The sequence below is a fragment of the Rana temporaria genome, chromosome 4 (genome assembly GCF_905171775.1).
Source record: "Rana temporaria chromosome 4, aRanTem1.1, whole genome shotgun sequence".
NCBI classification, from domain to species: Eukaryota; Metazoa; Chordata; class Amphibia; order Anura; family Ranidae; genus Rana; species Rana temporaria.
This window is the reverse complement of record NC_053492.1, coordinates 451,614,113-451,630,152: the sequence shown is the minus strand read 5'-3', so window position 1 is coordinate 451,630,152 and position 16,040 is coordinate 451,614,113. Positions and strand designations below refer to the sequence as shown.

At 42.6% G+C, this 16,040-nt stretch overlaps 1 protein-coding gene across 3 annotated transcripts in view; it reads right to left on the bottom strand.

The window, feature by feature from the left end:
• TTC7A (tetratricopeptide repeat domain 7A) overlaps window positions 1–16,040 on the bottom strand; it is a 489,583-nt gene that overhangs the window by 95,401 nt on the left and 378,142 nt on the right. For all 3 annotated transcript variants that reach the window (XM_040351571.1, XM_040351572.1, XM_040351573.1), the window contains one exon: window positions 12,367–12,501. In XM_040351571.1, the coding sequence (XP_040207505.1) occupies window positions 12,367–12,501 (135 nt within the window). The remainder of the gene's footprint in view (window positions 1–12,366; window positions 12,502–16,040) is intronic.

Sequence of the window (16,040 nt, the reverse complement as noted above, 5' to 3'; positions counted from 1 at the left end):
TATTTCCCTCCTTGAATACTGCAACTCTCTCCTTAATGGCCTACCCTTAAGCAGGCTATCCCCCCTTCAGTCTATTATGAATTCTGTTGCTAGACTCATACACCTCACTAACCGATCCGTGACTGCTGCCCTTTTCTGCTAAACCCTTCACTGGCTTCCACTACCCCACCGTATAAAATTCAAAATACTAACCACAACATACAAGGCCATCCACAACATCGCCCCCCCCCCCCCTGCAGCTACATAACCAACTTCATCTGCAGATATCACCCAAATCGTCCCATCTGTTCCTCCCAGGACCTCCTGCTCTCCAGCTTCCCTTGTTACCCCCTCCCACGCTCGCCTACAGGACTTCACTAGAGCTTCTTTCATCCTCTGGAACTCCCTGCCCTGGTTTGTCCGATCAGCCCCTACCCTGTCCACCTTTAGGAGATCCCTGAAAATGTATTTATGTAGGAAAGCCTATCCCACACCTACCTAAGAACTGTACCCAAGCCACCCATATCAACTCATCCCCCGCAGCTATTACCTTTTGTACCAACTCCCCCCTCCCTTTAGAATGTAAGCTCTACGAGCCAGGCCCTCCTGTCCCTTCTGTACTGAACTGTACTGAAATTGTGCATTCCCCCCTCTACATTGTAAAGCGCTGCGTAAACTGTTGGTGCTATATAAATTGTGTATAATAATAATAATAATACAGTAAAACCTTGATTTGAGATCAACTTTTGAAAGATGTGCACAATTTTTAAATACATTTTGACTTGATATACAAGTGATGTCTTGATATAAGAGTAGCGTCATGTCACAACTGAGTATACAAGAGAAGAGAGGCACCTCTAAGTGTAGCAATATGGTTACAATTAATGAAGGGACATTTAGAAACTCACATGGTTGATGATTAAAACTGGCACATCTACTGTAAGTATGCAGGGATCTGGGGTAAAGCGATCCACATAGACCATCTTCTGCACCACCATTGATGTTGTACCTTCCACGAGCTGTTCAAGCCTCGCTTTCAGATCACTCTACTGCAGGGTAGTCTTCCCGGTCGCGATTGCAGACTGACAGCTGTGAGGAAGACGGTCTATGTGGACAGCTTTTCCCCCGGATGCCTGAATACTTAGATGTGCCTCTTTTAATCTTCAACCATGTGACTTGCAAAATGTTTTACCCTCATTAAATGTAACCATATTGCTAGAGGAGCCTCTCTTCTCTTTTATACTCTGTAGCTCCTGCTGGATTTTGCTTCTTATTCCCTTCCATTTGTAGATGGACATTTTATGATTACACAACTTATCACATTGCTATAATCTATGTATATGGACTATAAACTGAAGGACTTATAAATAAATGGTTGTGGAATGAATCATTTGAGTTTCCATTATTTCTTATGGGAAAATTCACTTTGATATACAAGTGCTTTGGATTACAAGCATGTTTCTGGAATGAATTGTGCTCTCAATCCAAGGTTTTACTGTAATATACAGTATATATATATATATATATATATATACTGTATATATTTCTGTATATCTGAATACAGTATATATTTGCGCGTCGGGACCCTTCGGGGTAAGACTGCGCTATATCGAGATACCTCTCAACTCAACTCAGATATATCTATAGATATATATAGATAGATAGATATAAAACCTGCAGGAAGTATCTTTTACAGGAAGGTATTCATACACGGATTCCACACTTTGTAGTTCTGCTTTTTATTCATCCTCACACCCGGTAACAGGTTGTCAAGCCTTTGCCATCTCCCTCTCCCAGTCCCTGCTCGGTTACAGGCCTTGATTAGCTCCCACGAGTCAGCATGCTAAGATCAATGTGAAAGGAGCTTCTGACAGTGGCATGAAATCCTTAATGTGCATTATTCACCATTCACAAGGTGTGAGGGACATGGGGGGAACTAAGTCCAATGCTCAGTGAGGCTCCAGATATTCATGTGGGTCATCAGAAAGTAAAATTCAGCTGTCTCCATTGATTTTTCAGCAGCTATTTGCCCTGATCCTCTTCCCCTCGTTGCATGCTATCATTTTACATTAGAGGTAGGGAAATAATTGGTGTGGCGCTGATGCCTTCCTGTCTGCAGAACAAAAGAATTCTAATGTGAAGTGTCAGGCAGTTCAAAATGTGCATCAAAACGCCAAGATACCGAAACATTCAACAGAGCCGGGCCTGCAATAAGGGTGGTGTACCCAGAGTTTGTTAAAGAGGCAAACAACAATATTGGGTCATTTACCATCCATAGCCTATAAAAAAACAATCAAAAACCTCCAAGATCTACACCCCTCAAAAAATGTATGTTTGTCCGTAAACAAAATCTGTATACATGATTGGTCAGAACTCGTCCCTTATGCAGTAAAGCACGCTTGTTATACTCACTGTGGAACCTAAGGGGTTAATCCTCTGCATTGTGTAAAGAGGCACCCCCTTATTTTATCATCCCCAATCTATCTCCTGATAGTACAGAGCCTTGGTGTGTATTACTAGAGAGTTTTTTTTTTATTGGGAGGGCGCATGTGATCAGCACAGGGCCATTTAGCACTGTCCAGACAGAAGCTCAGGGGCAAGCCCTGTACACACAGGCCAGAATCTCGTCAGGAAAAAAACGTTGTTTTTCCTGACAAGATTTTTGTCAAGATTCTCTTGCCGGCCCAGTGTACAGACACTCAATTCAAAAGAACCGCCGTTCTTTTGAATGGCACAAACGCGGTGACGTCATCTAGTACGACGAGCATACGCATTCGCGGCCATCTTGCTTTACGCTACCTATTCCATGGAAGCTATTACTTTACGGTCAACACAGAGGACAAGGGGGCACTCTTTACATCTAGAGGAAAAGAGATTTCATCTCCAAATACGGAAAGGTTTCCTCACAGTAAGAGCTGTGAAAATGTGGAATAGACTCCCTCCAGAGGTGGTTCTGGTCAGCTCAGTAGATTGCTTTAAGAAAGGTCTGGATACTTTCCTAAATGTACAGAATATAACTAGGTACTAAGTGTAGTGCCCCCTTGCTTTCAGCATGGGCGCTACGCTAAAGTTAGTGGGGAATGGGCGAGTTACTTTGCTCCCATTCGGTGTTTGACTAAATTTGGGACTTCTGTCATCCCAGAAATATCCACTGGGTCAGTCTATGGTCCAGGGGTGCAATACCACCCCTGGCCGGAAGTTGGCACCAGAGGGGTTCTGGCAGAGTGAGTTTTCCCCAGCAGCCAATTGGAGGAGTTTTTCCTTCGCGGGGCATGCTGGGGGAGAGTATATCTGTGATGGATGTCATGTGTTAAGAAATCTTTGCGGGGTCCCCGTTCCAGGTGCGGTACCCACCTTCAGGGTACGCGCATCCATGGACCCCGCCGGCGCGGTCCACCTGGCCAAAGCTGAAAACTGCATAGAGCCTCATCCAGAAAAAAAAAAGGGGACCCCAGTGCTTCACTGGGTTCCTGGACCTGTTGAGAAAATCCCAGTCTGGGGATCGGGTGTCCGGACCACTGACAGGTATGATTGCTGTCATCCGGGGACCTATATAGGAAAAGTCCACTGGGAGGATTCGCTCTCTCTTTATTCACCTAAGTCCTTTATTGAAATTGGCCCGTGGCAGAGGCCCTAGAGCCGGGTCTGTAAGAGAGACCTGTTCCTCCCAGCTAGTTCAGAGTGACGCTTCGGCTGCCAGGCCTATCATAGGGGTCTGTCCGGAGGAACTTTACCCATTCCAAGCAGAGTGGCGACGAGTTATAGAAATTGGTACTAAACAGAGCAGTACTGACTGCTCCATCCAATATCCAGGCCTGATACCGCGAGGTTCTCTTTCTTTCCTTCATCAACCTTGACCTTCCCAATTTTATGTTGATGTTGGCCGTGTTTGGCCTGGACAATAAAGCATTGAAAACTCTTTATTGAATGTCTGGACATTCGCTCACTACCGCTGTTCTCACAACTGCACCCCTAGACACCGCCAGGGTAACTTAGCAGGCCGATCCCAAAATCAACCAGCGGCTCCTTCGAGGGTGAGCGCTACATAAGATTTGTAGGTAAAGTTGATCCGGGGTAAATCTGATTGCCTCTCGGGGGATCAGGAAGGAATTTTTTCCCCTGCTGTAGCAAATTGGATCTCATGCTCTGCTGGTTTTTTTTGCCTTCCTCTGGATCACCTGTGGGTATGGAGTTGGGTGTATGGGATTGTACTGTGTTTTTTATTTTGTTTGTTTATTTATTTTTTTGTGGTTGGACTGGATGGACTTGTGTCTTTTTTCAACCTGACTAACTATGTAACTATGAATGCGTCAAAGTCATTTTGAGCATGCGCGGGTTTCCACGGCGACAGGTAAGTATACAGACGCATCGGGTTTCTCGGCAGGAAAACACTGCCGAGAATCACAACGAGAAAATAGAGAGCAGGTTCTTTATTTTTCTCGTCGAGATTTTGGGCAGTTTTCTTGACGAGAAACCTCAAAGCCTCGTACACACGCACGATTTACTCGGCAAGAAAGCTCTGCCAGCAGTTTTTTTGCTGGTTCTTGCCGAGAAAACCATGTGTGTGCACGAGGCTTTAGTCAAAGTAGAAAGAAAACTCCTCCTACAAGCTTTAACCAGACACTGATAGAAGTCAGACTGCTATATACTGCTGATGAGAAAAGGTTAGCAGTTTATATTTTCTAAAATAATTACATTTCCATATGCTGTGTACTGTGGGAGACCAGATATAGTGAATGCAGGGTACTGGGTTTAGTAACACTTTAACCGCTTGCCGACCAGCCGCCGGCAGTTATACGGCGGCAGGTCGGCTCTGCTGGGCGAGATCACGTAGATCTGCGTCGTCTCGCTGAGCAGCCAATAGGGGTGCATTAAGGTGAAAAAACATGAACCTTTACAACCCTTTTAAACTGTTGCTTTATATAATGAATTTTCAGCTATTTATGCAGACTTCTGATGTGCACAGAGATGTGCACAATGGGAAAATGTGTTTTGTTTCAGATTTGTTTGTTTTGTTTTGTCATGTTCCCTATGCTAGGATTATTTGTTTTTTAAATTCATTCTGTATACTTGGATTTGTTTCATATATTCGTTATTTTCAAATCAATTTGAAATTCGAATTTCGGAAGACTAAATATTTTCTATTCTGTTCTAATCATTTATTTTCTATTCTATTCTGTTTTATTCATTTATTTTATATTTTAATGTATTCAGTTTTTTTATGTTCTATTCTATTCTGTTTTATTCTATTCTAGTAAAGCGGAGGTTCACCCTAAAAACATGTATTTAACATTCCATTCAGCATAATTCCAACATTTACACTACGCCATTTTTTTTTTTGCTGTACATACCGTCTTATTGTTATTTTCCACCCGGCTTCCGCCGGGTTCTCACTCCCGCGGGAGTAGGCGTTCCTATGCAGAGGCTAGTTGATTGACGCCTTGTGAAAAACTTCCCCCCCGGTGCATAAGGCGCGTCACCAGTTTTCCAAAAGTAGCCGAACTGCTAGTCGGCTCTATACAGCGCTATACGGCGCCTGCCGTGTAGAGCTGACTGCGCAGGCGCCGTATAGAGCCGGCTACTTTCGGAAAACTGGTGACGCGCCTTATGCGCCGGGGGGAAGTTTTTCACAAGGCGTCAATCATCTAGCCTCTGCATAGGAAAGCCTACTCCCGCGGGAGTGAGAACTCGGAAGCCGGGTGGAAAATAACAATAAGACGGTATGTACAGCAAAAAAAAAAAAATGGCGTAGTGTAAATGTTGGAATTATGCTGAATGGAATGTTAAATACATGTTTTTAAGGTGAACCTCCGCTTTAAGTTGCCTAAGTAGGAATCATCATCTTATCTCACTTTTATACCTTACTGTATTTATTGTAATATATTTCCATTTCGAATTCGGATAATTCGTTTTGTTATAATTTATTTTGAATTAGTTGAAATTCCTTACTATTGGGATTTGAAAAGTCGAATACATCTGAATAATGAAAATCGCACATGTCTGACTGCAACATTATGGCAGACACATTGGACACTTCTCACACTATTTTGGGACCATTCACATTTATATAAAAATGCACTGATTACTGTATAAATGTGATTGGCAGTGAAGGGGTTAACCAGTAGGGGGCGGGGAAGGGGTTAAGTGTGGCCTAGGGAGTGATTCTAACTGTAGGGGGCGGGGCTTACTGTCACTAATCGCTGCTACCGATGAGAGGAAGCAGACGATCGGTGCTGTGTCACTAGGCAGAACATGGAGATGCCTTGTTTACAAAGGCATCTCCTCGTTCTGCCATTCCGTGATGCGATCGCGTGTCACCGGTGGACATCGAGTCCGCAGGCACGGCCACGGAGACCATGGCGGGCGGGCGTGCGTGCCCGTTAGGGGGCAGGTTTAAAGCAATGTATATATGCCTTGCTTTGCCTGCCTGTGCCATTCTGCAGAGGGAAATGTGCGTGAGGCAAGCGGTTAATTATGAAGGTTGACTATGGCCCTCTGAGCCCTTGGAGATCTAAGATAACTCAAATAAGGTTCAAGAAAGGTCCGGATCCAGCAGGCACTCTAATACAGTCTTTCTCAACCAGTGTGCCGCGGCACACTGGTGTGCCGTCAGAGGTTCTCAGGTGTGCCGCGGGGTCAGTGGAGAGAAGGCTGTCAGATGAGCCTGCTCTCCTGCTGAACTGTGAGAAGCTCTGTCAGCTTCAAAAGTGAAAGTAAAGTGCAGAGGAGTGTGCTGTGCTCTCTGCTTCCCCCTAGAGTGCAGTACCCGGCTGAATGAGAAATCTGGAAAGGTACTGAGATAGAAGCTAGATTTATTTTAAAATGGCTTTATACATGTGTCTGTGTGTGTGTCTGCACATGTGAGTGTCTGTCTGTATGTGTGTGTGTGCATGTGTATGTATGTATGTATGTATGTGTGTGTGTGCATGCGTGTATAAGCATGTGTCTGTCTGTATGTATGTATGTTACTTTTAATCCTGACCCGACCCCCCCCCCCCCCCCCCCCATTCCTGTACCATCAGAATGGCTTCTGTAGGGCTGGTTTGATAGCAGCAAGGACTGCTGCTCCTCTGAAAAGCAATCCATGCACAGATTGCTTTTCAGAGGCATTGACAGGCGGTAAAGAGGCATTATGTTGCCTCTTTACCACCTGTTTTAAGCATGTAAATGCAGCATCACTACACCACAACCGTGCAATGCACACAGTTGCGAGGTAGTTGCAGTACAGCCCCATTCACCCTTGTTATACCTTCAGTTGCAGCCACAGCATGTGAACACCCTCAGCTGCTGCCTCTGCAGCTAAAGGTGGAGAAGTTGGGGGTGGTAAAAACAGCTCAACCATGTGGTTTTACCGCCCCTATGACATGTGAACAAACCCTTGGTTCACATCTGTGTAGCTGCATGTAGGGCAGTCCATTCATTTCCGTACCCACAAAAATGCAGGGAAACAAGTCCCCAGACTTTTTTTTTTAATTGCACTGCAGCAAAAGCACCCCACGTTTTCCAATGTGTGGGGGTACCATTAAGAATTAATGGCACCCCTAAAGTGCAAAGCATTTGTCTGTGTGCCAGGAATGAGCGCGATTTTGCGCGTGTTCTGCGACACACCGTAATGTGAACCAAGCCTTGGACTGGGGTGCCTCAAGACTGAAAATACTTTTTAAGGGTGCCCCGACTGGAAAAAGGTTGAGAAACACTGCTCTAATAGCATGATTCCTTTGAACAAATCATATGGTTTATTCCAACATAGAAAATATCAAGTCTACAGCTTGTACAAGTACCACTGAAGATGTCTTATTAAGCAGCTACTATTACTGCAAAGAAGTTGCAGTGCATGGATATGGCAACATGTTAGTGGACACCAGACCATCACACGTACATGGGCTTGGTTGATATCCCATTTGAAGACCACGGGCGTCATTATGGAGTTTGCATCCACTTTTTGGGTATAACAGCCTCCAGTCTTTTGGCAAGGCTTCCACAACATTTTGGCATGTCTGTGGGATTGTATGACCACTCTGCCAGAATTTTTTTAATGAGGTTAGGTATTGATGTTGGATGAGAAGACTTGGTTAATAATTAGTGTTCTAATTCAACCCAAAATAACAACTCTAGAGCTTGTACAACAGGGGTCTCAAAGTGGCCCGCAGGCAGGGCGGAAGTGGGGGGCGCCATCTGGTGGTGAGCTGTTGGTATTACAAGTTATTACCACCAGATGTGAGCTGGCGCCATCTGGTGGTGGCCGTTGGTATTACAAGTTAAGCATTACAAGTTAAACAGCAATTCTAATGTCATTTTTCACTATTTTCACTGCCATCTTCTTCCCTCCAATTAGAACCCCCAAACATTATATATATTTTTTATCCTAACACCCTAGAGAATAAAATGGCGATCGTTGCAATACTTTCTGTTACGCCGTATTTGCGCAGCGGTCTTACAAGCGCACTTTTTTGGGAAAAAATTACACTTTTTATAATTAAAAAATAAGACAACAGTAAAGTTATCCCCATTTTTTTTAATATTATGAAAGATAATGTTACGCCGAGTAAATTCATACCCAACATGTCACGCTTCAAAATTGCGTCCGCTTGTGGAATGCCGACAAACTTTTTTACCCTTTATAATCTTCATAGGCGACGTTTAAAAAAACTCTACAGGTTGCATGTTTTGAGTTAGAGGAGGTCTAGTGCTAGAATTATTGCTCTCGCTCTACCAATCGCGGCGATACCTCACATGTGTGGTTTGAACACCGTTTACATATGCGGGCGCTGCTCGCGTATGTGTTCGCTTCTGTGCGCAAGTTCGTCGGGACGGGGCGCGTTTTCTGGCTCCTAACTTTTTTAGCTGGCTCCTAGATTCCAAGCAAATTTGTCAAACCCTGACTTACACCAGTGCTGGTGGTAATAATGCGCTCGCTGACACCAGTGCTGGTGGTAATAATGTGTTCGCTGACACCAGTACTGTTGTTTTTGAAGTTTGAAAGTTTGCATGCGGCCCCCCATGGCATATGAAAACTTGTCTTGTGGCCCTCAGGTAATTTGAGTTTGAGACCCCTGTTGTACAAGGACCACTAAAGAAGTCTTATTAAGCAGCCATTATGACTGCAAAGAAGTCACTTAGTAGTGTGTGGATGTGACAAAATGGTATTGGCTACCAGACCATCACATCTACATGAACTTGGAGGATATCCCAATTGAAAACTATGGGCATTATTATGGAGTTTGCTTCCCCTTAAGGCTTCCCATAAGTCCTTTGAAGGTCTGTGGGAATCTGTGCCCATTCTGCCAGCAAAGCATTTGTGAGGTCAAGTAGTTATATTGGATGAGAAGACCTGGCTAACAGTTATTGTTCCAACAGTTTGGGGTGGAGGAGCTTGACTGGCCTGCACAGAGTCCTGATCATAATCCCTTTGGGATGAATTAGCGCAATCAGGTTATATGCAGGCCAGTCAAGTTCCTCCAACCCAAACTCACTCATCCATGTCTCTATGGACCTTGCTTTGGCCTGCACAGAGTCCTGACCTCAACCTTGATAGAACACCTTTTGGGATGAATTAGAGCGGAGACTGTGAGCCAGGCCTTTATTGTCCACATCAGTGCCTGACCTCACAAATAGACTTCTGGAAGAATGGTCAAACATTCCCATAGACACACTCCTAAACCTTGTGGACAGCCTTCCCAGAAGAGTTGAAGCTGTTATAGCTGCAAAGGGTGGGCCAACTCAATATTGAACAACGGACTAATAGCCAGATTCAGAAAGACTGGCTTAACTTTGTGGCGGCGTAGCGTATCGCATATACGCTACGTCGCCATAAGTCAGAGAGGCAAGTGCTGTATTCACAAAGCACTTGCCTCCTAAGTTATGGCGGCGTAGCGTAAATGGGCTGGCGTAAGCGCGCCTAATTCAAATGAGGAACACGGAGGCATGTTTTATGTAAATGATAAGTGACCTGACGTTTTTAACGAACGGCGCATGCGCCGTCTGTGGACATATGTCAGTGTGCATTGCTCCAAAGTACGCCGCAAGGACGTATTGGTTTCGACGTGAACGTAAATTACGTCCAGCCCCATTCACGGACGACTTACGCAAACGACGTAAAAATTTCAAAATTCGACGCGGGAACGACGTCTATACTTAACATTGGCAAGGCCAGCTATTTGTTCGACTAACTTTACGCCTGAAAACACCTTACGTAAACGGCGTATCTTTACTGCGACGGGCAAGCGTACGTTCGTAAATCGTCGTATCTCGCTGATTTACGCATTTTAGGCGTAAATCAGCGTTCACGCCCCTAGCGGCCGGCGGAACTAGACAGCTAAGATACAACAGCGCAGGCAGTCATATCTTTGCTACATTTAAGTGTAACTCAATTTGAGAATACACTTAAATGTACGACGGCGCAGATTCCGAGTTACGACGGCGTATATAGAGATACGCCGGCGTAACTCTTTGTGAATCTGACTATAAGACTGGGATGCCATTAAAGTTCACGTGTGTGTAAAGGCAGGTGTCCTAATACTTTTGGTAATATAGCGTGTATATATATATATATATAGTAAACAGAACCTACAAATATAAAATGATGGTAACACTTTGTATCTTGAATTTTCTGTGGAACTCTTTTCCTCCAGTACTGAAAATGACGTTAATCTCATTTATGTGCGACAATTATAGATGTCACTGCAAAAATCTCTATTTTCACATAAGTTGTCATGTATTGTACTGTATAAAATGAGATTTGAGCTTAACTAGGACAGAATCGAAATCAACATTCTGTCAGCATTTAAATTATGCTGCAGGCAGAGCTAATGCAGGTATTTTGGATTCATCTGAGAGCCCTCCTCTGACAGGCCATATTGCTTGATAAGAAATGTGCATTTTAATATCACACATAGATTTATGGCTAAAAAAAAATATTTTGTTGTAAAGGCCTGTAGAGAAAACATCATATTAACCACTTAAGGACCGGACCAATATGCTGCTAAATGACCCAAAGGGTTTTTACAATTCGGCACTGCGTCGCTTTAACAGACAATTGCGCGGTCGTGCGACGTGGCTCCCAAACAAAATTGGCGTCCTTTTTTCCCCACAAATAGAGCTTTCTTTTGGTGGTATTTGATCACCTCTGTGGTCTTTATTTTTTGCGCTATAAACAAAAATAGAGCGACAATTTTGAAAAAAATGCAATATTTTTAACTTTTTGCTATAATAAATATCCCCCAAAAGCCGCCATCCGGTGCTTCTCCGGGCTCTCCCGTGCCATCGGTGGCCCGGAGAGCGAATCGGCCGGCGCTCGCTGCAGAACCATAGAGATGACTGGTGACCAGACGGTCACAGTCATCTCTATGACCGTCGGAGGCCCGGGCACGACGTTATGACATCAAGCCCGGTACCCGGAAGTAAACAAAGCCGCAATCGCGGCTGTCGGTGCGAGATCGGTGAATCTTTTTTCACTGATTTCATGCTTGTAAGCCTGGAGGAGAGCTGTGGGGTCTTATTGACCCCACATCTCTCCATAAAGAGGACCTGTCACAGGGATTCCTATTACAAGGGATGTTTACATTCCTTGTAATAGGAATAAAAGTGATAAAAAAAATAAAAAAGTAAAAATAAAAGTGTAAAAATAAAAAAATAAAAATAAAAGTGTAAAAATAAAAAAATAAAAATAAAAGTGTAAAAATAAAAAAATTAAGTAAAATAAAATGAAAAAAAAGAAGCAGAAGCGAACGCGTATGCAAGTCCCGCCCACATATGTAAACGCCGTTCAAACCCCACATATGAGGTATCGTCGCGTGCGTTAGAGCGTGTGCAACAATTCTAGCACTAGACCTCCTCTGTAACTCGAAAATAGTAACTTGTAAAAAAAATTTAAACGTCGCCTATGGAGATTTTGAAGTACGTTTGGCGCCATTCCATGAGTGTGCACAATTTTAAAGCGTGACATGTTAGGTATCTATTTACTCGGTGTAACATCATCTGTCACATTATACAAAAAAATTGGGCTAACTTTACTCTTTTGTTATTTTTTAATTCATGAAACCGTTTTTTTTCCCCCAAAAAAAGGCATTTGAAAAATTATTGCGCAAATACCATGCGAGAAAAAAAGTTGCAATGACCGCCATTTTATTCCCTAGGGTGTCTGCTAAAAAAAAGATATAATGTTTGGGGGTTCTGATTAATTTCCTAGCAAAAAAATTGTGATTTTTACATGAAGGAGAGAAGTGCCAAAATAGGCCCGGTGGGCAAGTGGTTAATTTTATTATTTGCGCTTAAAAATACAGGTATAGTCTTACTGGCTGAGATATTTCTACTTTTGTCAAATTAGTGAATCAGAATGGTTTGCAGCCCATTTGCATTTCATGATATGTGTTGGGTTTTGACACTCACCAGCCTGAAGCCATATCTGCTCGAGAGTGATCCATTGCTGCATTGGGCCCTGCTTGGGAGCACTGCTGTGCCTGGTTATCTCAGACATGGCCTGCTCCATGCGTGATGCTGCAATTGATGAGGCTCGCGGGGATCCTGCAAACACATAATTACAAATTCAACAGATAACATATACTTGGCTGCTGCTAACCAATAAGGTCCACCCAAGAGAGCGTCATTTAATGAATCAAGTCAAGTCAAGCTTTATTGTCATTCTACTACACGTGAGGACATACGGTAGAACAAAATGTCGTATCTCACAGGGCCACGGTACTACATACAAAGTAAACATAATTACAGTATAAATGTACAAAGAATAAAAACACAGCGAAGAATAAAAAAAAAAAAAAAACATATATCAACCTATACACATCTGGGAACTACGCAACTGTACATATACTGTATGTTTCTAAAAGCCTTTGTAGCAGCAAGTGTTTATAAAAGTGCTTAGTGAACATTCAAGAGTAAAAAAGGGGGGGGGGGGGGAGTGAGACGTTCCTGGTCACAATATATAGGTTGTAGAAGGGGATTGGAGTTGAGGGCTCTCAAGCCCCATACACACTATGAGCTAGATTCACGTACCTCGGCGTATATTTTGGCCGGCGTATCGCATCTCATATGCGCTACGCTGCAATTGATGAGGCAACCCCCCTTTTTTTATAATTTTTTTTTCTATTATTTTATTTCTTTTTTATATATATATATACATATATATATATATATATATATATTTTGTTATTAAAGGGCTCAGAGGTCCCCAGGGCCCCATGTGGCAAACCCCCCCCCTTTTTTTTATATATATATAAATGTTTATTTTTTATTTTTGTTTATATATATTCATTTTTCATTTTTTGTATTAACGGGCACAGAGGTCCCCAGGGCCCTGGATGGCAACCCCCCCCCCCCTTTTTTAAATAAATGTTTATTTTTTATCTTTTTTATACATTTTCTTTCTTTATTTTTACTAAAGGGCCCAGAGGTTGTTTTTTTTTATTATTATTATTATTATTATTATTATTATTATTAAAGGGCTCACAGGTCACCAAGGGCCCCGGATGGCTACCCCCTTTTTTTATATATATTTTTCTTTATCTCTTCTTTTTTTGGTAAAGGCCCCCCCCCGCTTCTCAATTCACGGCAGCCCCCCCGCTTCTCAATTTCAGGCGGCAGCAAGGGGGGCCCATAATTCCTGATGGCTGCCCTGATTGTGTATGGAAAATGTCCAGGATGGAGGAGAGAGACTCCAATAATCTTTTCATCCGTCTTCACTAGCCGCTGCAGGGTCTTGCGTCAGCAGAACTGCAGTTCCCATACCAGACAATGATGCAGCTGGTCAGCACGCTTTTAGTGCATTTTTATAACACCGATCGCTGTATAAATGACAATGGCCCAAAAATATGTCAAAAGTGTCCGATGTGTCCGCCATAATGTTGCAGTCTCAATAAAAATTGCAAATCGCCGCTATTACTAGTAAAACAAAATAATAATATTAGAAATGCTATAAATCTACCCCCTATTTTGTAGACGCTATAACTTTTGCGCAAACCAACCAATATACGCTTAATGTGATTTTTATTACCAATAATATGTAGAAGAATACATATCGGCCAAAACTAAGAAAAAAATAGCTTATCTAAAAAAAAAATGGGGATATTTATTATAGCAAGAAGTACAAAATATTGTGTTTTTTCTAAATTGTTGCTCTTTTTTTGTTTATAACGCAAAAAATAAAAATCGCAGAGATGATCAAATACCACCAAAAGAAAGCTCTATTTGTGGGGAAAAAAAAACATCAATTTTGTTTGGGTACAACAACCGCACAATTGTCAGTTAAAGCGCCGCAGTGCCGAATCGCAAAAAATGGCCCGGTCATTGAGCAGCCAATTCTTCTGGGGCTAAAGTGGTTAAGATCAAAAGATCCTTAGTCTTGAGATGAATTCAATATTGTAATGCTGAGACACAAAAACAGCCAGTTTCTATAAACAAAGACAATCTAAAGCTGGTCATAGATGGGTCGGTTTTTTTTTGTTCAACCAGTAGGTTGAATATAAAAAAACTGAACTGGTTCCTGTATCCAAAAATTCAAGGTGGGTGGGGGAATCCTCCTGCTGAGTCATTGTCATATGACGGTGGAGAGTCTTCCGCTGCCGTCAGAATATACAGATTAGCGCTGCAGGCTATAACCCGCAGAGCTGATGGAGAGGACATTTTCCAGCAGGGCGGGTGTACAGAATTCAATTGGTAGATCGACTTCTGTACAACCACAATGCCCACACATGGATCGAAATTTTTAATCATCTATGGGCAGCTTAGGAGTTAGGGCCCCAGGCAATGATGAAAATATGATAGATAGTAGCAAATATAATAAAATAATTGTAAATGTGAAAGTATACATATTATTGTTCGTATTTACTACTTGTGCCCAGTTATTTGCTAACTCAAAATGGTAGCAGCAACCTACCTACCTCTTTATACTGGACCTACCGGACCTACTGGATCCTGTTCCCTTGCAACTTCTACAGTCACCCTCTTATTCTATCCTATGCTCTCTCACTTACATCTTCAATCCATCACTATCTACTGGCAGCTTCCCCTCCCCTCCCTTTTAAAGCATGCACAGAATACTCCCATACTTACCTGAAGAACTTTAGACCCATCTCTTTGCTCCCATTTACCTCTACATTTAAATCTACATCTTAGCTCCTACCTCACTGAAAACAACCTTTTTGACTCCTTAACCTCCATTGGCGGTATGATTCTGTCTGGAATTACGTACCAAAAGCGGTACAATTATTTTGCAAGGAAATTTGGTGTTTTATACTGTAGGCCTGTAATTTTTAGAAATAACTCACTTAAATCTGACCAAACAAGAGTCTTGTAGGCATCCCGGGTATGATTTTTTTTTTAAAACAAAATTATAAATTATAATATAATAAATAATTATAAATAATTATAACAAATAATAATATAATTATAATAATAATTATTCAATAATGTAAACAACTCAAAATCACTGAAATTTGCTCAGTTGCAGAATTGTCGCTGTCATTATTATTTTTTTTTTATGACGAATTTCCCCACAAATCGCTATCGCACATTTCTGCAAGTGATTATAATTTATTATCGCTGTTTTCTAGCTGATCTAAAACCATTTTTGACATAAAGGGACACTTTTGGACAATCTACAGTTTTTAGGCAGAAATGACATTTTTTATTTTTATAAAAGTACATGTAGGACACTGGGCAGACCACTAGGGACAAGGGGCGTGTGTATTTTTTACATACAGTACTGTAATCTATAAGATTACAGTATACTGTATGTAAAGTGTTTGTTTACTTTTTTGAATTTGGCGCCGTTCTCCGCTCCCGTGCGTCGTAACGTCGCAGGGAACGGAGATCGGTGGCACACGGGGAGACTGTGAATCGAGCGAGGAGGTCCCGCTCGCTCACACAGCGGGGATGCATCGCTGGATCCAGGGACAAGGTAAGTAACTTGCCTGTGGATCCAGCGAAAGGTAAGCCGCGCAGCTGCACACTCTGCACGTCCAGCCCGAGCGTGACTCGGGGTTACCGATCCTAACATGAAAAACCAACCCCGAGTCACGCTCGGGTTTACCGCCAGGGAGGTTAAGCCT